Genomic DNA, 26,154 nt, shown 5'->3' on the forward strand with positions numbered 1-26,154 from the left:
CTTCTGCCGTTCATCTCCGCGCCACCTCTCGATACCTATGCGAGTATGCGGCGGTCGCCGATGAGGGGACGGGCCGTGTCGATGCGCCGTGGTCACTGACCGCTCTCATCAGGTGGACGGACCGTCGTCGCCAGAGGCGGCGGCGGCGGCGGCGGCGCGCGAGCGGCCGGTGCGTCGACATGTTTTTATTGACGCCACGACAAAAACGCGACCGGGCACAAAACACGGCCGACGCGGCGCACAGACAAAAACGGCGCAGCTGACGGCGCGCGGCGGCGGCGCAGTATGTTCATCTACTGACAGGTCAGGTCTGGTTGCAGTCGGACCGGGCCCGAGGAAAAGTAGGTCTCGGTGTGACGGACAAAAACACGGCCGTCAGCGGTGAGCCGCGCCGGATGACCTCGATTGCCAGCGGCCCAGTTGCAATCGGTGACTGCGTTGCACGGAGCAAACAAAAACAACAGAAAATGGTTTTGATGAGCATCGAAAGAATATGACCGATGAAATAAGTTCTGGAAATCAAGCTACTGATGCTCGAAGTTATCCAGGTAAACTATAAATAGCAACCAACGAAAATCACTGAAGCAGTGATGAATCTAATCAGAGAAGCACCTACAAGCGCACCAGATGATAATCTTTCCTAATGAGCATGCGGACGGTGATGGCCTCGCTATAAGAAAGCAATCGATGATAGAACACACGGCATCTCGTATTTATTGATGCGAGCGAGTAGGCTTCTGAAACCGAGCAAATCGAAACGGAACAAACAGAAGTAGGCATACGGAGTCGCACCACGGCTGATGACACGGTTGGCATTCGACAATAACTGAGGATATTTACTGGCAATGTCATCATTCTTCTTTCTGGAGACCTATGGCAGACGTAAGACACCGAGTAATAACCCCATCGATCTTATGGACCGTGCGAGCGAGGGAGAGGGTGCCTGAGAGGGCGAGAAAGAGAGAGTAAGAAAGAGAGACACTGAGACAGAGATGCAAGTCTAGCAGGAAGGTATGTTTTTTGTAAGGGTTGGGGGTTGGGGGGTGAAGAGGATAACTGTACCCACCTCAAGACATGGCTACCGGTCGGCCGGTCGGGTCCGCCCGCGGTCACCGGCCGGTGACCTACAGCGATCGGTCGGAGCGGTCGGAGCTGTCCCTAGCCCGGGGGCACTGACCGCGGGCCGCCAGAGGAACAGGGACGGGACGGGACGGCCGCAGACCGGCCTTGACCCGCGCGGGGTGTGTGTCGCGGCGGTGCGTTGTGAATTGTGAGTGTTCAGTGCCGTTTAATTACCTTGGATTGATGTCATTTATCTATCATGCATCATATTCATTTATGTCACAATTTCTGCATAAAGGAATCTGAAATCATCCCAGTAAATATGTAAAACAATAACAGGTACTTATATCAGTTAAATGTCGATTAAGACGTCTATTTAAACGTCTGCCTAAGTGTCTGCTGTGAAGTCTATTAAATCGTCTATTGAACCGTATATTGAACCGTCTATTGAACCTCTATTGAACAGGCTATTAAACGGACTATTGAACATGTTATTGAACCGTCTATTTGACCGTCTACTTAACGTCCATTAACTGGCTATTAAAAAAAAAAACCTATAGAAACGTCAATTAATTCACCTATTGAGCCGCCTATTAACTAGGTCTATTATAAAGTTTCTTAGAACGTTTATAAGAACGTTTATGAGGACGTCCATAACAATATTTATTAGAACGTTTATTAAAACGTTTATTAAAACGTTTATTGAAACGTTTATTGAAAGTTTGAAACGTTTCTTGAAACGTTTATTGAAACGTTTATTGAAACGTTTGGTAGGACGGTTATTAGAACGTTTAATGTTTGTTAGAACGCTTATTTCGACGCCTAGGTATTTATAATGAGTGAAGTCACATCAATGAAAGCTTGATTAGCCATAATGACTATCAAAAATATTTTAACGTCCTGCTTAGGCGTTGAGCCTGTTTAGGCGCTAGTACCAAACATTTTTTAAACGTCTGTTTAAGCACTTATCAAAACATCTATTAAAGTCTATTGAAAGTTATCGAAACACTTCTATCAAAGCACGTTAGCCAAATCGATAGTCTTGTTTAACTCATTACGTCAGGTAAATGCGTAACCGTTCATTGCGCGACAATGCGTTCTTCCGTTACCTACAACCTTTTCCGTTTCACTGCTTCCCTTTTACTGTAACATTTGTTTTGCCGTCCGGGGAGTTTTAATAAGTTGAATCCCCAGACACTGCTTAGGTAGTGACTAGCAAATAACAGATTATCGGTTTCACCAAGAGTTTATCCGAACAATGTGATTATCTCTTATGCGATACCACCGGCCTACTGTCATGCACGGTTGGCGGTTCACCTCGCTTGCTACAGGGAACGGCAGTCGTTCCAGCCCTCGTCCCAGAGGGGACCACACCGCGCCCTACCCTCGTTCTGTCCGCTGTTCTGTCACTTCCTGTCCGTGTCCCAGCCCGCCGGTCTCCGCGCTCCATCCCGCTGCTCCCATGTCTCATCCCGTTGGCCCGTCATTCCAGTCCGCCGTCCCAATATTCGCCGTTCCCCGTCCCAGCCTCCGGGCCGGCCTCCCGTTCCAGCTGCTTGGTGGCTTGCTGAAGACAACAAAACCACATTCGGCGGCCACCGAGACAGGTCATTCCTTGATAGGATTAGTTGAAGGATCGCTGTCTCGGTATAAGTTTAGTTGGGTTGGCCCGCTATCCCAACCGTTTGGTGTGGGAAAGGCATTTTAGCGAACTACGGAAAAAATACCTTCAAGAAATAACTTCATATGGCAGCACTCTCATTGATTGTGCTGCCACCTGTATGTTGTCTTCCGGGCTCATTTACAACACGAACAGCGGTGGTGGAGGTTGTGTTGGGTTCGTGCTTGATTTTGAGGAATTGTGCGGGTTCTGTGCCTGTGTTTGGTGTGTCTCATAGTCAGGATAGTCAGTTACCTAATTCGAGGAGTGAACTATCAGAGGTAACGTATTCAAGAGTGAGAAACGCAATTTGGAATAGAGGAATGTTTGAATGGGTCAGGTTCAGTTTTAGTTTCTGGAATTCAAAAATTCCCTGAGTATCTTTTTTCTGTTGATCAATGTAAGGACTTTCGTACCGAGCATCATTTGAAAAAATGTCTTCAATTCTTAACCCTTAAGCTGACTCACAATTTGAGTTGAGAGAGACCACAGTTTGAGTTCTATTTACATTTGGTTTTTTCATGTTTTTAAATTAAATGTTTTCTTGAATTTTTGTGTGTTTCAGGAAGATGGTAACTCTAGTTAACTAATGCACATTGTTTTATGATTTTCAGACATCTCAACTTCAAGCAATGGCAATGGAGAGTCCGGAGCGCCAGAAGATCAAAGCCATTCTTCCTCCTGCAAAGGAATGCACACACACCTTACACTATTGGTAAGATTGCAATTAGGCACCCATGTCCTTCCTCATTTCAATGTCAGTTATTGGATGAGCATTTTATTTTGAAGCTAAATGTAAGTCATACTTAACGTTAGCTTCAAGCTTGGTGACCGTGCCATTAGGTATATGACAGAACCTTCAAGCTTGTGACTATTCTGGACGCTTGCAAAAATGTATAATACCAATTTGGTTTGACTATTCTGGATGCTTGCAAAAATGTATAATACCAATTTGGTTTGAGTATCAGCCATACTGTATTTGTATTTCCAGATTGAAACTCTGGGCATGTTTTTACTCCCCCAAATGAATGATTGTCAGCCTTGTCTCTGGGCCTCTGGGATATCTACTGTAAGGGTTCATCTTATGCATATTTAATCATGGTGGTGTTTTGTAATTTCATACTTGTAATCAAATGTGCCATGGGCAGACCATGGTGTCCGATGTGTATGAACTACGACACAATTAGATTTAACACGCTGCACACCGTCGGTAACAGACACACACAGCGACCTCTGACCCCCACCCTTCCCTGTTTCCCGCACAGTGAGGAGAACGTATGGCTGCTGTGCCAACACGTGCAGGACAAGTACCCGCAGGAGCTGCCCTACTGCTACGCGGTGTTCATCTCCAACCAGAACCAGACGGTGCCGCTGTGGAGGCAGCGCGCCGGACGCACAGAGGACCGCGTCGTCATCTGGGTAGGTCACAACAATAACATCACGGGACGGGTCGCCACGGGTCGTCATCATGGGAGGTCACGAGACTACACAGACGGCATCACGGGTCGCCACCTGGGTAGGTCGCCGCCGGCACCGACAGCACCGCGGGTCGGGTCACCTTTTGTCGTAATCGAGGGGGGTTTTGGTGATTTTTTGGAACATGCCGAACACCGTATGCATACCACTGTTCGCCTCCTTGTTTAGGCCACGGCAATACACATTCCTAATAGGTATCTGGGACAGTTATCTGTGTAGGTGTTTGTGGCCACCGAACACCACAGTTAGGGTCGTGGCCGTTTGCGTAGGTCATGGCCGTTCGTCCTGACGATCCATTATGCAAACGGAGGAGGAAAGCGGAGAGGAATGAGGATTTGTGAATAGAAAACGGTCCTCATTGATTTACAAATTCGCGGATGTCTGGTATCTTGGTGGGATGCTATTTATGTTGATTTCCCAGAACCGCTGAGAACAGACTCATCAAGCTCTTGTTCTCGGTTCTTTAGGGTCTAGTAGGGCCGGTGGTTATCGCTTATACACTACCACGGTTGACAGTGTCTGAGTGTCACCGAATGGTGTCCGTTTTATTCAAAATTCGGTCATGGACTTTGCCTTCGTTCTGAGCCAGCATAAAAAATTCGCAGAGAATTGAGAAGATTTTGCTCATTTTCCATCCTTGTTCCTATCGTCCCGGTTTTGTGATCAGTGAGACCCTCTCTAATCATCGCCAGGTAATATTTTCGGCCAAGTCTTGGCACATTTTCTTTGTTTTGCTACTTTGTAGTATTTCTCATACGAAATGCTCCAAGTCCGAACTCCGAAGTATTTCTTGTTTGTACCTGCTGGTGCTGAGTGCTTTTCATTGTGAATTTCGTTATTTTTATTGCTCATTGCTTTCCATTGCGAGCCATTGACTTCCGTATAGGAAGCGTTTCATTCGCCGTATCACTTTATTTACGGTAGTTGTGCGAACCTTCCGTACTTTCTCGAACCGCCTGGGACCCATTGCCGGTGTTTACCTCCATTGCACTCCACTCCGGTGCCCCGCGGTGTCCGGTCGCTGGCGCGGGGTCAGCTGCGGCGGCGGTGCGTCGTTCGTCCGTCGGCGGGTCGATGGCTCGGTGCGCGGCACTGGCCCACCTCCCCGCCGCCGCCGCCGCCGCCGTTGGCGAGTGGAGGGAGCGGAGTGACCTCCGGCTGTGGCGGTTCCCGGAAGCGGCCACCGCGGGTCACCGGCTACCTGTCGGCCACTGCGGCTCCGCGGCGTGGCGTGGCGTCGCCAGCTGGCAGTGCCGCGGTGCTGATGAGCGGGGAGGGGGCAATCAGGCTGCCTGTTTGCCGCCGTCTGCGGCCGGACGGCCGATCGGCCATGGCCGGCGCTGGGGCGGGCCGGACGGCGGCGGAGGGTGTTGACCGAGAGAGGCGGAGGTGCGGCCGCGCCTGTATCGACCAGTGTCATCCATGACATTGTTGACAGAGGCCTGATAGGGGCGCGGGTGGCGGGCGCTCGCGGCGACCAGCGCTGCCTGCCCATTGCTGTAAGTGCCAGCTGTCAACGTAATCGGCTGTGGACATAATGGCTCACCCGAGGATGGCTTTATGGCTCAACTTCGCTGCCAAACACGCTTAATGCGAGCTCAACGATTAAAAAACTTTCGGCTCTATAAACTAGGGATTTGTGTCGTCCGCTGAAATAAGTGCAACAAGACGCCTACGAACCACTTCCAGTAATTTGTAGCGACAGTGATTGGTGAATGAGCTTTTAGCGATCGATTACTCATGGAATATCTTTAAGGAAAATCTGAGTTCCATTGAAGGTCGCCATTTTTGGTTGAATATTGTCGCAGGTACAGGAAGAGCTTTGAACTTTCTGACATCAGTCTCTCTGTGCTCTACGACCATTACCCCGAACTCCTCGACTGACCGACTTTCCTATTCCGAGTCAATCTGCGAACTGTTCGGTCTCCTGAGATAATTTCCGCCTTCCGCGTCCCAGACGGTCTGGAGTACTCTGTGGAGTGCGCCCACTGAAACCGGCGGAGGACGGTGCGAATACCTTCCCGATGCCGCGCTGTGGTGGCGTGAATAACAGCCGCCGGTCCATTTTCTAGACGTTTTCAAAAGATTGATTGTTGAACGCTCCTTCTCCCATCTATACTTCAGTGCGCCGTCCGCCTCACTGACGGTTTGAAAGGTATGGGCGAACTGAGTGATAAATTACGTCTTAGTGTAGGTACAGCTTTGAGTTCGGAGTTATGGGGTAATGCCAGACATACAACCAAGGAAGCCTGTAGTATCGACGTAGGCACGTAAAGTGGAGTGACTCGTCCAGTTTGATTCAGATCAGCGTTTGGGTGTGTGTTCGAGGGGGGGGGGGCATGCTAAGTCAGAGAGCTTCTTTGAGGAGGGACGAGTGCAGCGGACACGCAGAGCCAGTTTGACTGCATGTCAGGCCAGTCATGGGCGGACGCTGGTCGGGGTCAAGGACGGGTCAAGCTGGCTGGCTCCATTTCGCTCATCCATGTCGAGTAAAGGGCGAAGTAATATAGCATGAATTTTTGGCCGGGTTTGGGTTGGGCCATGGGTTGGGCTAGTGGGAGTCTCAGTCCCAGTCCCTGGTCAGTTCTGGAGCGGGTAGGTGCGGTGCGGTGTCGGTGGCCGCGCCGGTATCCTCCAGCCGTCTGTTCGCTGTCCCAGTGACCGAGCGGCCGACGCGCCATGGCCGATGCAGCTCCCGTTTACGGCCGTGCACCGCCGTTCCCGCAGCGCCGTTTACGACGTTGCACCGTCGTTCGCACACAGCCTGTTTATGTGTCTGTGCAAACGGCCCCCGTCGGCGCCGGCCGCGGCGAGTTGCAGCGAATAAATCAGCCCGGCCGGGCCGGCGGGACGCGCGCGGCCGGCCGGACACTGTGCCCCCGGGGAGGGCGGGGCCGGGGGAGGTACGGCACTCGACGGTAAACGGCCGACGACGCCTCCTGCCGCTGTGGATTGTCCAAGACGTGTTTGTACTGGGACGGTCGACAGAGGCGGCTGTTAGAGCAAATTTCGATGTTTTTGACCTGCGAATCGATAGGTAAAGATATGACTGACAGGGGGAACAGGGCTAAGCAGCATGAGCTGGCTCAGAGCCCTATACTGTAAATAAAAGCAGGAGCTAGAGGCATCAGAGAATGCATTTTTGGGTGGAATGTAGAATTCATAAGTGTAACCGATATTGCTCGTCACATGTTGGGTAGGTGTGGTGCTGTAGGCCGCAGGCACGCGGTCGCATCGTGATGGGACAAAGTTCACGAACAGACACGTCCTGGGCCGCCCCCCAGCGCCGGGGCGGGGTAGCGACGTCACAAGTTGGCGCGCGAATCGGTCTGCGCCGGGAACTCCCGTGCCGGCCGGCGACACACGTGGTTACCACATAGGTACTGGCGTGCAGAAACTACCGACTTTGTTTACACTCTCTTATTTACACTTCCTATACATTTGCCTTCACCCCTACACATCTTTGCATCGCACAACACTCAGTCGTGTGATTTTTGGACACATACTTGTTGTGTCTTCACTGCGCTGTGGGATTTACCGTGACCTGCCTCTCATAACAGGACTACCACGTGATCGTCGTCTGACTGTCTTATGGAACTGACCGCGGTCTATATGTCGTTACAGGACTACCACGTGATCTTCATGTACCAGCCGGACTCTCGGTGTCTGGTGTACGACATGGACTCTGAACTGCCGTTCCCCACCTACTTCCACAAATACGTCACGGAGACTTTCCGCACCGACCAGATCCTACATCCGGAACACCACAGGTGGGTCACCGACCGGCGCGGTGGATCACTGCTGGTGACCAGGGGAGGTCAGGTCACAGGTCACAGATCGGAGGTCACGGGCACGACTGGTCACGGGCACGACGATGGGTTGTGGGGGCAGGTCACGGATCATAGATCGGAGGTCACGGTTACGACAGGTAGCCGGCGGTGAGATGGCCGAGGTCAGGTCAAGGGTCCTCAGGTCACTTATATTTCACAACGAAGGCTATTTGTGGAAGAGACCACAATATCAAGCTGCCATATAGTTTCATTACCCGCGACCTGAGGCTGAAGGTCGTGGATGCTACAGGTTAGCGGTAGTGATGGGTCAAATACACGTAATGGTGTTTGCTATTGGTCAGGTCATTGGTTTGGATCACTGAGATCATGTTTCTGGGGTGTTACCACCCACCACTGATTAGGTCGTCAGGAACCCCTCCGATAGGCGGTATTACCAGAGCAATTGGAAGTCAAACAACAGCTATGTTTGGATAAGTATTGCAGGTGACGGCTGTGCTGTGGAATGAGAGGCGTAGATGATGAAGGCAAGCCAGGATGTAATATATGTGGGGTTCAACCATTGATTTTTGTTAAATCCGGACTCTTCTTCACAAAGCGCTCGTGAGTTTTGTGCTGTTTGTCAGGGGCTTCGTGTTCCACGTCATTTGCTTTCCGATTTCCTTTGTTCCACTTTCTGGCTAAATGAGCGGCTTTTCAAGGAACCTCTGTCGTGCCGTACCGTCGTGTTCCAAAGGCCCTGTCTATATTCCGGCGGCCGCACGTTTTTATGCTGCAGTTAAGATAAACGGCATAGATAGCTGCCGTCATTAGCCGGACGGCGATAGAGTCGCTGGTGATGCACTTTGCATGAAGTGGACCGTAGTATGCAAACAGGGCAGCATTAACCCGATAGCTTGATCCAGCCAGCAGGCCAGGCAGCGGGGCTCTGCACTATGTTCGGACACACGTCTGCCACAACCTACTTAACTTACGAGTATACCTACTGCCGCGCTTCTGGTCGACTCATCCGCAGGAGGGGTTGCGTAAAACAGTATATTTTTAGCGAGAACATCTCTCTTCAGTCACAGATGGGTATGCACGGATGTATGTATAATGCAAACGCTCAGAGTGACGTGCTTTCTGGATCCTTGCGAATTATGATCTAGCCTTGTCTACATGCAGACTGCAGAGTATTCCAGCTTCCAGATTCAAAGGAGCTTTATGCATGCTGACCTAGTACGACTCGTAAAACAAAGACCAGATTGGAATCGGCAGTGGTTGCCAGCCGCGGGTTTTCGATAGACCATGGGTCGTAGCGGTACTGAGAATCCGACAGATTTCGTCGATTTAGTAATATCCTCAGCTGGGCTGTCAAGCTTCGTAGCGCTCGGAAGCTCTGGTGATTTTATGCATTGTTTGGGACGTCTATTGGGGCGTTCGGAGGCTTTTCTGAAGAATCCGCCACAGTGCCGGCGCTGGCCGACCGCCCAGCGGCCTGCAAATCGCTCTGCCAGTGTGACTGCAGTGCAGATACATCGCACAGTGGGCAGCCTGCAAGAGAACTGGGCTACTGGACGTGGATGAAATGGGTCAGGATACGGCTGTGAATAGTTTGCAGAATACAGAAAACGTTGCGATTCTCGCACGGTTCTATAATCAAAGCGTTCTTAGCGATTTGCCATCTTGATGCTATTCGCTGACAACTGTAATGTCTTTTTCGGTTCTCCGCTTCTTCGGCCCTATTTTTGCCTTTCGAACCACTCCTCCCGTAGGTGGGCTACCTATTAATTAGCTGGTTTCCGTGCCCGCTGACCGGTTGGCTTCCATTTGCCGCTCGGACGGTGGCCGGCCTCGGGGGGCCGCGCTGCCGCAGGTGAGCTGCTGCGGCCGACCGGCCACCGACTACCGGGTGGCTGGGACAGCCGCCGAGCGCCACTGACGTATTGCGGCCGCCGACCCGATGTTGTTTTGCCTGCAGCAGTGCCCCCCCCCCTCCTCCGTGCCCCCTCGGCGGATGGTGCCCCGCGGAGAGTGCCGCCGGCAGAGGCCCTGTGATGACTTCCTCACTGCAGCGTATGGTGCCTCAGGAAACGACAACAAACCGACTGCCGAGCTTGTTATTTGGAGAGAATAGACACACGGATTTCCGGCACGGTATAATTCAAGCCGTTCAAGCTGAAGCTCAAAACATCGCCGTTGGTCGGTATTTACTGCCGAGTTGGTTGTTTTGTTCATGTGTGTCCTGCGACGTTGGCTGTTTCCCGTGTCTAACGACCGCTGCGCCATGGCCGCGCCCCCCCCCCCGTCCCCCTCCCGGCGCCCCCTCCTGAGGTCATTAGCAGTGCGGCGTGGCGAGTGGGGCCGGCGCCTTCAGGGACGGCTGGGTCGACATGACCGGCTGCAGGACCGCAGGCTACCGCCTACCGGTTCCGCTGCGGTGGGCGCAGGCGATCGCCATTCGCTGGTTTTATTATCGATTCCTTATTCTGAAATATATTACCAAACTTATCTTCACTGTAGCGCTATTTTATCGGCCATTTACTAATCTCACTTCCAGTGCTGAGATGAATACGCGATATCGTCTTTAATGTGGAGGAAAAATATCGTCTTTAATGTGGAGGAAATTTATTTAGGTTTGAGCCTGGAGGCGTGTAGGTATGGATTGGATATGCTGTATTCATATATACTTATTACCTACCGCATACTGACGTCTTTGATTATGCATGAATCACTTCGTACAACTGTCGCCTGCCCATTCCTTTGACAACGGTCCTAAATGCGTGTACTCCGCACCAGCACCCCAGAACAATCCACTGGGACTGGGACACTGACTGAACCAGAGCTGCGGAGTCGATGGATATTAGGGTGACTCCGAGACTCCGACTCCGACTCCGGCTTCCATAGGTGGAGAATTGTGACCAGCTGGGGGTGCTCGGGCGCAGCAAATCCGCCGCCGCCTAGCGGTGACCTTGACCCGCGCCGCCCGGCCGCGGCTCCAAAGCCAAGCCGGCGTGGCCGGCGTGGAATTGGGAGAGCTCGAGCACCCCCAGTCCAGCACAATTCTCCACCCGTGCCGGCTTCAAAAATTGACTCCGACTCAGACTCTAACTCCGACTCCGACTCCGGACGGTTCTATTGATACCCTTATCATGATATTGAAGTTCATAATGGAGATGTTTTTATCTTGCCTGAAACGATTCCTTGTGCGTTCCAAAGGCGTTGCGTTGCGTTGCAAATATGCATTAAAAATAACATGCAGATTTAAAAAGCAGGTTCTGGGACATTCACCCTCTTCTGCTTCTTTCTCTGAAAACGTTCCTCAAAACAGAATTTTTTTTTCGACAAAATTCAATTTCGAGTGCAGTATCGTCAAGTAAACAGATGCAGTGCATGACGTTGAGCCATGCAGCGTTAACTGCGACTCCGGAATCGGAGTCAGTAAGATTTTGGCCGGGCAGAACTGTCGACCCCGACCGACTCCGACTCCGACTCCGACTCAGACTCCGCAGCCCTGGACTGAATAGCTGTTCGCTTGTTTCCTGGTCACCTGACTGCGCGGTCCGCTCGCATTCACACGGGTCTCGGCGACCAACAAACAGCCAGCGGCTATTTCTTGCCGGCGGCGGCCAGGCAGTGGGCCATTCAATGAGCCATTAGTAGTAGTCATACGCCACGCGTGCTGATGATCATCTTAATAATCCACAAACATTGAGTGAGGGAAACGGTACTGTCGCCCTCGGCGTGCAAACTCGGTTAGTGATGCATAGCTGGTCTTGTCGCATGACCTAGTGGGCGCTGTATCTTCTGTTGTTTCTTGAAATCCTATGTTATGATAGACGATTTACGTGTAACTGGAATTCGCGTTGCAAGGATTGTGGCGCCATTCACTGGCCAAATATTTAGACAGCAATGCTTGTTGGTATTTTGTTAGTGTAGGTAGTGGTCGAGATTCCTAGAAAGCTGGATGACATCCACTCTCGACAGTTTTTTTTTCGTTCTATTTTTCTTACATTTTAGGCAGAAGTACCTAAGATATTTGTCACGGTAGCGATCAGTGTATCAGTGTATAATTCACCGATTAAGTTATAGGCTCGTGCCAAAGAGCGATCTGGCGCATGATACCGCTACCATTGAATTCGCACTTCACAGTCCGTGTACTTGCGTCCTATATATAATGTTTATGTATATATGTAGTTAATATGTATGTGTTACAGGGAGTTTGAGAAATCTGTGAGTTTGCAAACTCCCTAGGGAGTTTGCAAACTCCCTGACCCATCAGTGAGTTTGCAAATTTACTAGGGAGTTTGCAAACTCACTGACCCGTCAGGGAGTTTGAGAAATTCCAGAGCGATTGGGACGAATAAAAACAAGTGTGCAGCATGTGGGTGTCATACGTGCCGTCCGTGAGGTTAAAACAAAGGTTGCTAGTTGTAAGGCCTATTTAACAGTCACACGCTAACAAAAAGCCTGCAGATCATATGCACTTCATAAATACCTGCTTAACATTTTAAACTGTTCAGTGATCTAGCCCAAACATGTACCGCCGCTTCATTTAGTCATACTTAGTTCACGTCCCAATTATAGATCCGTTCCACACAAGTATTCCACACGTATGCCTTATATGCTTTAGCATAAATGACCAACTGAGCTGTTTCTACTTTGATATATTGAGCCTGACTCTTGAATAGCCACACTTTTGTGGAACGGATACAATTGGGCCGTGAACTAAATAAATGTATGACTAAATAAAGCGGCGCTGCATGTTTGGGCTAGATCACTGAACAATTTAAAATCAAAAGTATGGTGTGCATATGATCTGTAGGCTTTTTGTCAGCGTGCGACTGTTAAATAGGCCATACAACTAGCCGCCTTTGTTTTAACATCACGAACGGCACGTGTGCCACCCACATTCTGCACACTTGTTTTTATTTGTCCCAATCGCTCTAGAATTTCTCAAACTCCCTGACCGGTCAGTGAGTTTGCAAACTCCCTAGTGAATTTGCAAACTCACTGATGGGTCAGGGAGTTTGCAAACTCCCTAGGGAGTTTGCAAACTCACAGATTTCTCAAACTCCCTGTAACATATGAATGCATGCATGAGATGTGATTGTGGGGACAGTAGGTACTGCGCGCGCTCTAAGAGGAAAATCTCTCCGTGCCGTGCAGTGAGCGTGGTGTTTGCACGCCCAGTGTTTTGCACGTGCGCTTTGTCTGCGGTCGGCGTGTGCGCCCCGCACGTGTGCGCTGTCGGGTCCCCATGTGCTGTCCGTGTGTGCTCTGTGCGGTCCCTGTGTGCTGTCCGTGTGTGCGGTGGCTGTCGTGTGCTGTCGGTAGTGTGCGCCCCGCACGTGTACGCCGTCGGGTCGATGGGACGGACGGCCGCCGTGGGCGCCGTTTATGTCGACTCGGAATAATTACAAGTAGCCATACCACCACGCGATGCTGCCTGTGGCCGCCGCGGCGGGGCTGTGGCAGCGGGGGGGGGGGGGGGGGGGCGTGACGGGGCTGCGGGTGGGGGCAGGGCTGGGTACCGTCAGGGGGCTGCGAGTCCCGGCGGGGTCCTGGATGTCGATAGGGAGAGGGCTGTTGTAGGCGTCAGCCTTGATCTCTAACCTTGCCGCAGGCGTGGGCTGGCGCTGAAGGCCATGGGTCGCATGAGCTTAGAGAATACCGATGACTTCCTCAGTAGCTCTGTCGGGATAACGTTGTATCTTTCACCTGGCAGACGGGAGAGCTGGTAGGAAGCTCTTGGCGTCCCTGCTGAATCCTGGCAGAGACTGATAGTGGCAGTGGTCGCATAGCAATAGCATGCTACGGACAAAAGGCTTTCAGCTGGGTGATCAATGATCAATAATCACGTTCAACGTTTGGAGGATTTTACTATGGCAGATGACTGTTCCTCAATGTGAATATTAAGAACTATCGCAAGGCAAAAAAAAAAATGAAAGGCCCTCTGAGACGCCAATGGATTTGTACGCTTAGTGCGTAGTTAAACTGCGCTATTTGCTGCAGCTGTATTATTGATCCTAGCTGATTTTCCCCACCATTAGCTGCTTCTCTGGTCTACCGCCGTGCACGAACGTTGTTATCCATTTAGCTGAGGTACTTAGCCAAAACTGCCACATTTTCGCCCTGGCTACCGTAAATTCAGCCATTAGCTCCAGAGTGACCGTGTATTTTGGTCCAGCGGTAAGTGAGTGTCGGCGGCACCCCGCTGGTCGTCGCTGGGCCGAGCGCGGCGGTGGCGTCATCGGACACAGGCTGGCGTCATCGCCTGCCGCTGCCGCCGGCGAATGACGCCCCGTCACGGCCTTCACTTGACAGGCATACTCGCTGCAAAGTCGCGTGGATTTGTGGCGTGGTAAGACAGCTTACTTACCGTTCCGTAAAGCTGTGGTCGTCACTGACACGCGCCATTTAGTGATTTGACCGGCGGCGACGTGCAGGGGAGCGGGGACGCGGGGGCGAGGTGCAGGTCTCTTGTCCGGCTTCAGTAGCTTATGTCGGTGGGATGATGCCTCTGTGGTACGAGAAGCAGTCGCGGAGGTGCAACTGCAAAAGCAAGCAGTAGCACCTCGTTCGTAGTTGCTGTATTAAACGGTAGCAATCATGGCAGTTGTTACATATTTAAAAGGCCTAAATGTGTGGTGGGTGACGCATTGTATAGGCGCCAACGAAACCAAGCGATGGTGGAAAGCCTATGAATCTTTGCGATGAACGTGTTTTGTTTCATGGACTAAAAGGTAGCTGAGCAGTGATCGTTGATAGGAGGCTGGTATCGTCAATTAATGATAACAAAAACCGGTACCGAACGAGCTCGCATACGGCAGGAGCGGATAGTCTTACTTTGCTATCACGACAGAACAAAGGGAGACTGAAACGGGTTAGACGGAAGGACCGACGTCTCTGGTAGCGCCGGGTGGCCTGTTTGCCAACCGGCGACGGCTGTTTTCGCTACGCCCCCGGAGTTTCAAAGACGGCTCGGTCTGTTGTTGGTACAAGTTGGCGCTGAACGCCCCAGCCGTGCTGAATGTTACATGATGAAAACATCACTCAATGGGAGACACCTTTGGCGTGCACAACCAACACAGGAGTTTGTGTGGAAGTTGAGTTGAATTCTGAGTAAAGTGAGGGAAGTGCTTGGACAGAAGAGCCCAGTAATTAGTGCTGTACAAGCGGAAAGGTAAACAAATGACTCAACCAAGTCACCGAGCGCTGCTTTAGCGTTAATGCTGGACAGACGTCAGTGCTAGGACTCCACGGAGACACCCTCAATGAAAAACGACACTTTTCCTACAGACGAAATACCCCTACTTCCAACAGCTCGAGCTCGGTGTCCAGGGCGCCAGCTGGGGCCGCTCAGTGTTATGCTGACCCAGTTTGTCGGGCGCCCCGCTGCACTGGCTGACCGGACTGTGCCCACCGGTCACCGGAGGGAGGCCGCCCCGCCGCCCGCTCTGTTTGGCCAGCGGCGTGCAAAATTGATGCGTCTGTTCCGGACGTCGCGGCCAGTCGCCTCGGACGGACGGGGCCGGGTGGACGGCTGAAGGGGGTACCGGGGGGGGGGGGGGGTGAAGGTCACGGACTGACCGCCGACGGCCGGCGAGAGTGGTCCACGTCGAAATGGCCGTCACCGCGGGGCGCCCCGCCGGGACGACCGGACGCTGGGCCGTCGAGTCGCGACTCACTTTGGAACGGAAAACGAGGCCGGATAGTGACTGTGGACGAGGGACGAAACGAAAGACGAAAGACGACCCAGAAGACGGGCGAAAGACAACTCAGATGACGAACGAGCGATGACTGACAATTGACTACTGCCTCGACGGTTTTCTGCTTATGATGAACGGATGTTTACTGGTGACTGGTCTCTGAACTCGTTATGTGATTGGAGATCGTCATCGTTGGTGATAAACCTCATGTTTGTTTTACCTGTGTGACTGTTAGGTTTCGCGTGGGCAAAACAGTTTGGTTGTTACTTTATGTTTATGGCCCTTTCGTTTCCAATTCTTTTATAGTTGTTCGTCGCCACCCACATTTGTCATAGTGTAGTGCTGACATATAAACATGTCAAGGGTCACAAACATTACATGGCTGTATGCCCGTTAAACCAGTTATATGTGTGTCACGCTATTGCGCTTGTCACGTTACTTTCAGCGATTATGCGCCCTTCAGCACCCACACCTGTACCTCGCCTTCCAGCGTAACCCTACTGTGTCTCCGTGTGTCTGCTACCGTGTCATAAGTGCAGCCTCTGACCTTGCCGCGCTCTGTCCGACAACTTGGTATCCGTCAGTCCTCAGTGTGTGTGTGTGATATTGTGTCATGTGTGCAGCTCTGACCGCGCGACGCCCTGTCCGTGTCCCACAAGCCCTTCCGGGTGGTGCCGGTCAAGCACTGTGTGACTTATGCCCTGTCATATGTGCAATGTGCATAACTCTGACCGGCGCCCTCGCCCTGTCCGTCAGGTTCTTCCGGGTGGTGCCGGTGGCAGAGTTCCTCCGCCGTCAGTACTGTGTGCTCTCTGTGTCTACTCCTTATGTCTGCAGCTCTGACGGCGCCCCGCCCTGTCCGCAGGTTCTTCCGGGTGGTGCCGGCCACGGAGTTCCTCAGTACGTTCGCCTCGGACCGGTCACACATGAAGCGAGAGGGCGGCGTCTGGGCGTCGCCGCCGCCTCCGTACCCGCCCATCAGCACCCCCGGTGAGCACGTCAGTCAGCGTCAGTCAGCGTCAGTGAACGTCACCTGACGTTAGAGATTTTCAGCCAGCGCTGCTGTACAGCCTACATCACCAGACGGATCGTAACAACGGGTCATAACGCTTCTCAACATAAGCTACTATTTTCCATCGTCACTCGCATCACTCTACACCCTACAAAGTTCTACAGAGCCTTGCATCGCCCTGCAACACCCAAACCTCATCAAACTAAACATCACCCCACCATCACCTGCGTCACGTACATCATTCACCGTCATCAACTGCACCCCACATCACCCTGAACCGACGTTCACCTGACGTGTGGCGTCTAACAGCCCCGCCATGCACCGTAACACTTCCGCCGATATCGTGCCCGCTGACCCTGTCGATAGCAATAGCGTCGCCACACACCAGGGAGCCGCCGCCGCCGAACCCATTGACTCCGCTTCAGCCAGTCAGTCATGGCCACAGGGGTATGTTTCGTCATGGTTCGTCGGAGTCATAGTCACAGACATAACGATATTCATTATTTAGTGATTGCCCTGCCTTTGTTAAAGTTGAGGTCGCGGTTGCATTGTACCCGCAACTGTCGGTAACGTTGGTATGCTGTGTTGTGCTTCCCTGTCCCGTTTTCCCTGACCTGACCCTGGCCAAATTACGACCCACATGATTTACCAACCACGACCTCGGATCACCCGCAGGGGACACGGGGAGGGGGAGGGAGGGAGGAACTGATGAGCAAAGAAACACCGTGAACTTTAGAATTTGCGCCCTGATGCAAGCATCGAAAATAGCGCTTAATCGGAAGTCTGGGCGGAATTAGCAAAGTCTTCGGGGATCGCCGACGGGAATTTATTGCACTGCAATCCCCCGCTATAAAAGAACGTTCGAGTATCAGCTTCCTCTTAACGGCTCATGTGGGATGCACTTCACCTTTAGCTTGTGTTGGATATGCCGAAAATATTTAAATTGAACCTTTGAAAGCTAGGTCAACATTTCTGATAGGTCGTCCCTGGTGATCAACTAAATAAGCTGTGTTGATGTTCATTTAGACAGTACCAGTTGTTGCCAGCTACAGCAATATCTACCTAAAAAGTGACCTCTTCCATCACTGAAGCTGTCTGCGGGCTATGATGTATGCTGCGGAGCTCGGCATCCATTTCCCACCTGTTCCCGCACTGCCGCCAGGCTCGTCTGGCTCAGGGCGCGTACATACAGCGCTGCTGTTGCTACCCCGTGCAGTGTCGAACATGACGGATGGCTGTGGCACCGTGGCGTGTCGCCTGTTGCCTGACCTATGGCGTGAGGGCGGCGGGCGCGCCCGTCCGGGATGGCAGTGTATCAAACTGGACACACGGCCCGCTGCCGCCGGCCACCGGGTATTGACCGACTGGTGAGCGGGCGCACACCGACACCGACCGAGCCGGTGCGCGGGTGGAGCCACCGACACCGCGGCGGCGACACGTGACTGAGGCACGCGGCGCTTAATTGAATGATTAAGGACCTTGTAAAGGGCCGAGTGAAGTATGTGGAAGGCTGGATGTGAGCGGTCCGTGCCTGGTCTTGGCAGCGTGGCCCCACTTATCGCGTGAATGAAGGCTCGGGAACGTTCCAAGGAGTTTGACTTCAAAACTGATATGCGTTGAGCACTAATATTTAATATGATCAAAGTGGCAGTGCAAGTACGCGGATAATATACACCCGGGATCACTTCAAAGTCTAGCTCATTTCATACCATTGCTTCATTTCATAACACACCGGGCCTCTAGGGGCTGGCAGTGTGTTGCAATGCACTCCTCACTGTAACGATGGTTTGACTGCAGCATTGCTTCACAGTTGAGTTCAGTGAACGTGGGGAGAGAAACTCTGTCACAGCGGCAGGCAGCTCACCATCGAACCATGTCATTGTATATCAAGCTGTCAAACGGCTGACGCTCACCTCCCATAGCCCCTGTGAGCGGGTTCTGCCCCCCCCCCCCCCCATTCCCCCTTCGCGACGCCCCGCCTCAGTCCTTTCAGCTCGCCACCCGCCTCTTTGCGCGTCGCCGCCCGTGCGCGGGGCTCATCGGCAGGCCAGAAGGGCTGGCTCACATGACCGCCTAATGCCGGCTAATTAACGCCTATAACGCTGGCGCCGCGGACGGCACGCGGCGCGGTGAAGACGGCTGTTAGTGCCGTGTGCCGCTCTGCACGAGACGTTATGTAAAGCCGCCGCGCGCTACCCCGTTTGCGGTCCCGGAAAGAAGCTGTACCAGATTGTAATAGTTGGATAAACTAAACAAAGGATTGGCTGGGCATGACATCTTGTTCTTGCGTCAGCGTTCCTTTTTATTTTCTTTACAAGAAGCTGTATTAAATAATTTCATTCTGCAGCCTAAGGACATCCGCTCCTCGTTTTCGCCGCTAATGTGTCGTCAGCCGTGTGGGCCCGACTGCGCGGCGCCGGCCTGGCACTCATGTTGACGCGCGGGCTGCCACCGCAGCTCATGTTTAAATTGACGCCGTCACGACTCGCCAGCTTTGTTACGCTACCAATTGCCAAGACTTACGGCCAGTGGGAGCTCTAAATCAAAATGCCTTTGTGGCGTGCCGGACGTTCGGAATGAAATGTTTGCCGTCGTTGTCGCTCTATGCCGGGCGGTGGGCCGGTGGGGTCGGACGGGGGCCGCGGTGCCGGTCATCTAATCAGGGCAGGAGGCGGGACACGGCGCGGGGGCACGCCACCCCACGCAGACTGCTGGGCTGACGGTCACCGACGGAGACAGGATAGGACAGGGCAGCGGACAGGACACGACTGGACAGGGAATGAGGGCAGGTGGAGCAGGGCAGTAAGCGGGGAGGAGGGAAGGCAGGGCGGGACTAACGGAAATTGGTCGAAATGCGACACCTGATCAAGAACGCAGGACAGAGTTCTGGGAGTATGTGTTGAGTTGAGGCACAATAAGAATTGAAAGGTAGTCCTAGGTAGAATATTTTGGATACTTTAGCCACTTCCGTGCCATCCTATGTCCTCAATCTCCTAAGCTGTCTGAGTGCTGCGGCCGTGACCTGAGCCGTCTGGCCGCCCGTCCCATCCGTTTGCTATGTTTTGTGGTATTTGTCGGCTCAGTCCGTGACTGCAGCGTGTCTTCCCGTGCTGTCTGGAGCTGCTGGCTATCCCCTGTCGGGACCGCCGGTCACGGCACGCCCCCCCCCCCCTGGAGACGGTGTGACACCCCTCCCCCCTTCTGACGGACCCGTGCCGCAGTGCGGCCTACTTGTGTGTCACGGTGGTGGTCCGGTCGGAGTCAGCCCTGCGGCTCACGGGCGGCACTGTAATGGTGTCTGAGTTCCGGACCGGGGACACACGGCGCGTCTGGGAGGCATGAATGCGTGTCAGGGGTCACAGACAACATGGTGATTTCTGATTTTCGTTTAAGGTTTAACTATCGAGGCATAAATCGCCTTCAGTGATCACTCGGGACCGATTTTAGAGTCCTTGGTACTGAATGATAGACATCGCGTCGCAGTTCAGTTTATCAGCAGAGCAATCGACTGTGGACTGGGTGAGAACTGTGCGATGTATGGATGCCGTATATCAGGACCGTTGCGCAGTCACCTCTTGTTGACCGCCACCTTCCATTTACAGGGTGACACAAAAAAAACGGTCATCACCAAAATTCGAATAACTTCGGAAGTTTTATTCAGATCATCACCAAACTTCGGCCACTTTAGGTCACACCTATGTAGCAGACATCCACCAAGTTTCAAGTTTTCACTACGAATACTTTTAGTACAGTGTGTGTTTTACGGACGCTCCACAATGTGCTCCAGGTGAGCGCCCCGGCGCTGCAGGGCGTAGGCACACCTGCATCCGGCGGGCAAAGTTGCCGATAACCCGATAAGAATAACGTTTCAGGGGTAGCACACCCCCTGAGCACTGTCTCCAGAGGCCATTGCATTCTGTAAAATGCACAGCCATCGGGTTATCGACAACTTTGCCAGCCGGATGCAAGTGTGCCTACGCCCTGCAGCGCCGTGGCGCTCACCTGGAGCACATTGTGGAACGTCAGTAAAACACACACTGTACTAAAAGTATTCGTAGTGAAGACTTGAAACTTGGTGGATGCATGCTACATAGGTGTGACCTTAAGTGGCCGAAGTTTGGTGATGATCTGAATAAAACTTCCGAAGTTATTCGAAATTTGGTGATGACCGTTTTTTTTTTTGTGTCACCCTGTATCTGCCTGCTCCTGTCCAACTCCGCCTGCCAGACTTGCCTATCCGATTTTTCTGACATTTCGTCGAGTCCTGTCGCCACTGCGCTGCCGGCCGGCAGCTACCATGCAGTTCGGATGGTGCCCTTAGAGGCTAGAGCCGTGCCGGCCGTGTAACACCGCCGCCGATCGACAGCTCCACTGTCACTGGCGCCGAACGAGCCCGTGAATAGTTGATGTGCCGACTCTAACAGGTGTGCAGGTGTGCACTGGTGGCGTCCAACACGCGGACAGAATGGCACCGTAACGGCGGTCGGGGCCCGACGACAGGTGGCTGATGGCGCGGGAATGGCAGTTTGATGGTGTAATCAGGCTCAAGGATGGTTCATGATTACACTGCTTCAGTGGATCAGTGGATTGTGCAATGTGCATGCATGCACTTTGGACATTAAATCAGACATACCCAGCCAACTATAGACACGATAGCCTGACGTCGCGGTCGTGGTGGCGGTCGTTTTTACGAACACCCTATGGCGATGTGCTCGGTGTTGTCCCCGGGGCCCAACACTGTCACCGGGGGGGGGGGGGGGCAACACTGTCACCAACACTGTCACCGGCGGCGTCAAGTGTCCGATGTGACGGGGAGGTCACGGGTTGTTACAAATAGCTGTGAAATTTCGCTCATGACTGGTTCATAACTACGCAGCTGCAATGCAATAACATATTCAACACTAACATTAAATATTCAGACAAAATATGCCAGCAGTGGATACTGGATATACGAACCATGATGACCGGATGTCGCAGTCGCGGCTGCGGACCCCGATAGCGGTGACCGCAGTGCTGTCCCTGGGGAACGGTTGACCTGGTTCCTGATGTTGATCGACCGCGGTGACCCACCGGCTGGGCGCCAGGGCCCAGTGCGTGGTGGGACACATCAGCTATCTGTCCACCGCACCTGACCTTCCCCTATCTTAGTGACACAACGCTCGCATCGTACACGCTGATTGCTGTTTTCAGACGGTATTTTGGGTTCGGTGATAGTGGTTATGCGATAAGCTTTGTTTAAAATTTGAAGAGATGTTTTCTTGATTGTTGCGTTTTTTATCAACACGGTGGTGTTTTATGGCACCGTCATTCTTACTTCTTAGTGAAGCAGCTATTCCGCTGGCGAATAGGCTTTCATGCACCCATTGTCTACCATCTGATTTGTACCGACTCTCTTAGGCATCCCAAGGACTCCTCCAGGCTGCATATTCTGGCGATTAGCAAAGTTAGCCCCATCTGACCGCCTTACCCCTATTGTCCACGTGGGCTTTGTTTCAGTAGCTGACAGGCTAGTTTATGCTAATTCAAGGGGGTGTTCCTCGCCATCGCGACCCCGACATTTTGATGGTACCTACTGCGGACGACTGTTAATTGAGCGCTGACCTTTCGAGACGCTCGTCGCGAGGCATTCAAGTGGTGCCAGGTCACCCAGGTCGTCACCGTCAGCTGTTATTTTACGGTCCACTGTTTCCGTTACTGTTATTGTTTTTCCTGCTTTCCAGGTGGGTCGACGAACAACCTGCAGACCTTCATCTCGATGGACGGCCGGGTCGGTGTCGGCGAGGTGCTCAACCTGTCCGGCTTCGTCGACAAGTTCTACCGAAACCTGGTCAACATATGAACGCGCGCGTCATCTTTCGGCGGTGAGGTGAAGCTTAGCTTCTCTTCTGACCGCTAGGCGGCGCTGTGGTCGATGCGGCGTCGCCCCAGGACGCTCGGGCAGCCTCCCTGGCGGCACCTCTCTGCATACATATATTCATCGTTGATAAGCGCCTTACGGTTGGCCTTATTTTTGGTGCTAGGCTAGAGTGTTGGCGCTGGTCGGGCGCGGCGGCCGGACCGCCGCTGGACGGCGGACGGCGCCGGCCACTGATCTACTCTCCTGTGTGTCGCGTGTACGGCTTCAGTTATTCGGCGCACTTGGCGGTCTGCGGCGCGGCGCGGCGACGAGTCGGGTCGCCGACCGGCCCGGCCCGGCGTGCTGGGGACTCCGGTACCCTGGCGTCCCTGGCTGCTGGGAATCTGGGCCCGGTCAGCGGCGGCACGCGCTGGCGTCCCTCACCCAGCGGCATAGGTCTGGGCCGCTGGTCGCGTCCTCAGGAGGGCAGCACCCCTGAGGCGTCAGTCGGTATCTGCTCGCTGCGGGTGGCCTCAGTTCGCTCGAGGTACTTATTTGGCCAGTTTGTTTTGGAGTAAGTCTCGGCTCAATGACGATACATCGAAGGAAGCTAGTCGGCAGCTGTGGCTGTGCCGGGAGTCGGACTGTCTGTCGCAAAACAGGCGGAGTCCGGCTCAGCAGCGGAACTATCTGGCTAGTCGGGGAACACGGGGTTACGGCAGGTGCGCCAAAATCAGGCACGGCAGGGAGCAAGGAGCATTTTTAGTAGATATTAACAATCATAACTTTATGGCGATGCATGAAAATGTTCATTGTCAAGCTTTTATTTGCTCGTCGAGAATTTACTTGGTTTAACAATTCGATGATTCAACTTGATGACATTGTGCTCGCAGTGAACCATTGCTGATGTAATGGCTATATGCCGACAGGGGGTGGCGTTCTGTGCAGATATGTGAGAGGAGAAATGCCCCGAGCATAGCAGACTTACTTCGGGTTTATTGGGAGGTGTGCAATACATTGCACCGTGTGCTACTTGTGGGAACGGAGACCAAGCTAACGGCGATCATAACACGCGCTCGGTGCGGGGCGGCCCTCTGGTGCCCAGTCGGTGCGGTTGATTAGAGTTAGTTGGTTTGGTGTTGGGCCAGTGGAGTCGGTCGCCTTCTTTGCTAGTCTGGTGGTACCCTCGTGGTGAGTGTTTGGTCTTTGCTCCCGAGTCCTGGTGCGTGCTTCGTCATTGATCCCGAGTAGCTTTTCTAAACTGCCTCATCGGTGTTCACATTCAGTTTGTGTTCGTTTGGTGTATTTCGGTGTTTTATTGTTCCCGTTTGTATGTGCCGCGTAGTGGGTTCTAGGGTCAGCTTCGGGGCCGACTTTTCCGCTTTTCAACGAATTGGCGTGTACATACGGCGTGGTTACTCTTCTCCTTAGCTATGCGAGGGTCTGTGGCAGGGAGCCAGCTCGGCTGAGCTCGGCCTCGGCCTGTCTCCCTCACCAGTCCGCAGTGCTAGCGCTAGTCCGTGCTTATTTTGTTTCAAAGAACAGGGTTTCGATGTTGCTATGGCGGTCCCGCTGTGCCGTTCTATCAAGGAGTGTGAATCCGAGTGTTACCGAGTGCCGGAGGGTGTCATTTCTGAGGCGGTGTGATTTGTTACACGCGACAACGCGGTGCCGCAGAGCACTTTCTGGATGTGCGTTTCATTTCTAGTTCTCGATACGATGTGAAATTAGTTAGCTAAGCTCAATCGGTGGTATGTTTTGGTGTGTAGAAATTGCTACACTTTTACATCCTTCACTTTATCGTGGCGTAGGTAGCAATCATCAACAATTCTAAATATGCAATTGTGATAATTAAACTGTGCTGACAACGACTTGCCACAAAGTATGTTCAGTCAAGGCTATTGCTCCATCTTACATTTGGACCACTCACAAGTGTCCTGAATTCGATGTGGATTGTATACATTTTGCATCATTGATTGCCCTGACTTAGTTAGAGTTAGCCGTGGTTATGTGGGGTGGCGCGCTGTGCTGACCGGGTCTGTAGTTCATCAGATGGAAGGGGTGTGAGAGTGAGCGGCGGAACCTACCGTAGATCTCCCTAGTTCGGGTGAAATGGAACAGCACAGTCACGCTCGAGTGGTATGTGATGACGAGGCTTTGGCTGCATTTCACACGTATGTTGTGTTTGCAGCGTATATTGCTGCATACGCTGCAACTTTGATTTCATAGTACCTCCTAGCTGATATGGGTGCTTTCCTTTTCCTCTGTTTCTCATAGACCAATGCAATCATTACAATGTTGATCCAGTTGCATCCAATCATGACCCTGTAACGCTTTTTGCCAATCCAGCCACTCTATGCTTGTCCTTGGGCTGTGTAAGTAACTAATTTAATTACTAAGCCCATGATAGGTAAATAGACCAGGGATTCATTTTCTATTAGGTTTTCTTCAAAAGTTAAGCTCTTTATGCGCTGACTATCCCGCCCGGTCAGTGGGCCAATGGCCATCTGACACTGCCTTGTAGCTACTGCTTCTACCGTAAACCTGCATTCGGTAGTGATACACGAAGAATGGTAGCAGTCGGAACACAGCAATCCGATTGCTCAAAATTGGCGTTGCTGAGTTGATCACAAATACTGCAAACTCCCCTTAGTCCTTCCTGCAAATCTGAGCTTCAACATTAAATTAAAGTGATTTTTAGCTACTGCCTTACAGCAGCAAACCAAAAGCTACCCCGGTATGCGTCGGTTAGGACGCAGAGCCGCAGCACAAGCAGCCGGTTCAGCCCGCTCCACTCCAGTCCAGTTACCTCCTCTCCTGATCCCACACCATGGCGGAGACTATCCGTACGCACACATGACGTCTTTCCTATGTTTGTGTATGTACAAACGGCGTATACTGGTGGTGCGAGAGTCGCGGACATCAGCTCTAGTCCTGCGAAGAACAGACGAGACAGTGATGAGAAGGACGTACGGACGGACGGATAGACGGACGGGCGGACTTACAAACGGACAGACGGGCGGACTTACAAACGGACAGACGGGCGTACGTGCGAACGAGCAAACGTGCGAACGGACAGACGGGCGGACATATGAACGGACGGACGGGCATGCGAGCAAATGGTTGGAGAGGCGAACGGACAAACTGACTGGACATTCGGTGGAGCAGCTTTACTGGTGTGGTGCTCTCTCTTTGCATGTGGGCTATCCGGCCTTCTCGCTCGCGTCCTTCGTGGTATACGCTCGCGTCCTGCGTGGTATACGCTCGCGTCCTGCGTAGTATACGCTCGCGTCCTGCGTGGTATATCTGTGGGGCCGCTCTACCTTTCTACCGTCTACTCGGCCGCGGCCGTGACCGCGGCCGGTTTCACTTGGGATCGACGTGCTTGGTTAGCTCTTACGATATTCTTGGAGTGGTGATGATGTGCATTGTGCGATGGTGCTACGACCCATACATTTCAATATATCTACTGTATATGACACCGGCTGTGTGTTGATCCGTGGATGAGTCGAAGGGGATTAGAGGTGGGGATTTCCCTGTGTTATTGGTCAAACAAAATTCCATGAAGCCGATCAGCTTGGAAAAACAATCATTTCATTTTTAGAAACATGGAAGAGGCCTGCTGGGGA

The 26,154-nt window shown here is 52.6% G+C and overlaps 1 protein-coding gene across 5 annotated transcripts; it reads left to right on the top strand.

The window, feature by feature from the left end:
- Window positions 1–1,126: 1,126 nt before the first annotated feature.
- Window positions 1,127–26,006, top strand: LOC122381752 (protein N-terminal glutamine amidohydrolase-like). 5 transcript variants are annotated; one of them, XM_043366325.1, is made up of 6 exons: window positions 1,127–1,270; window positions 3,337–3,437; window positions 3,988–4,141; window positions 7,823–7,968; window positions 16,543–16,667; window positions 22,410–26,006. In XM_043366325.1, the coding sequence occupies exons 2-6, from the start codon at window positions 3,355–3,357 to the stop codon at window positions 22,526–22,528; spliced, it is 627 nt and encodes a 208-aa protein (XP_043222260.1). In that variant the 5' UTR covers window positions 1,127–1,270; window positions 3,337–3,354; the 3' UTR covers window positions 22,529–26,006. The 5 variants fall into 5 exon arrangements, with proteins under 5 accessions (XP_043222260.1, XP_043222259.1, XP_043222258.1 ...); XM_043366324.1 differs by having other exon boundaries at window positions 1,173–1,241; XM_043366323.1 differs by lacking the exon at window positions 1,127–1,270 and adding an exon at window positions 2,856–3,003.
- Window positions 26,007–26,154: the final 148 nt, after the last annotated feature.

This window comes from Amphibalanus amphitrite, unplaced genomic scaffold (assembly GCF_019059575.1).
Source record: "Amphibalanus amphitrite isolate SeventyFive unplaced genomic scaffold, NRLGWU_Aamphi_draft 000127F_arrow, whole genome shotgun sequence".
In the NCBI taxonomy this organism is placed as follows: domain Eukaryota; kingdom Metazoa; phylum Arthropoda; class Thecostraca; order Balanomorpha; family Balanidae; genus Amphibalanus; species Amphibalanus amphitrite.

Excerpts from the sequence above, each read along its gene's own strand:
- LOC122381752 (XM_043366325.1), top strand. The coding sequence starts at position 3,355 with ATGGCAATGGAGAGTCCGGAGCGCCAGAAGATCAAAGCCATTCTTCCT. Across the intron at positions 7,969-16,542 it reads CTACATCCGGAACACCACAG|GTTCTTCCGGGTGGTGCCGG; the intron begins GTGGGTCACCGA and ends CCCTGTCCGCAG. Across the intron at positions 16,668-22,409 it reads CCCGCCCATCAGCACCCCCG|GTGGGTCGACGAACAACCTG; the intron begins GTGAGCACGTCA and ends CCTGCTTTCCAG.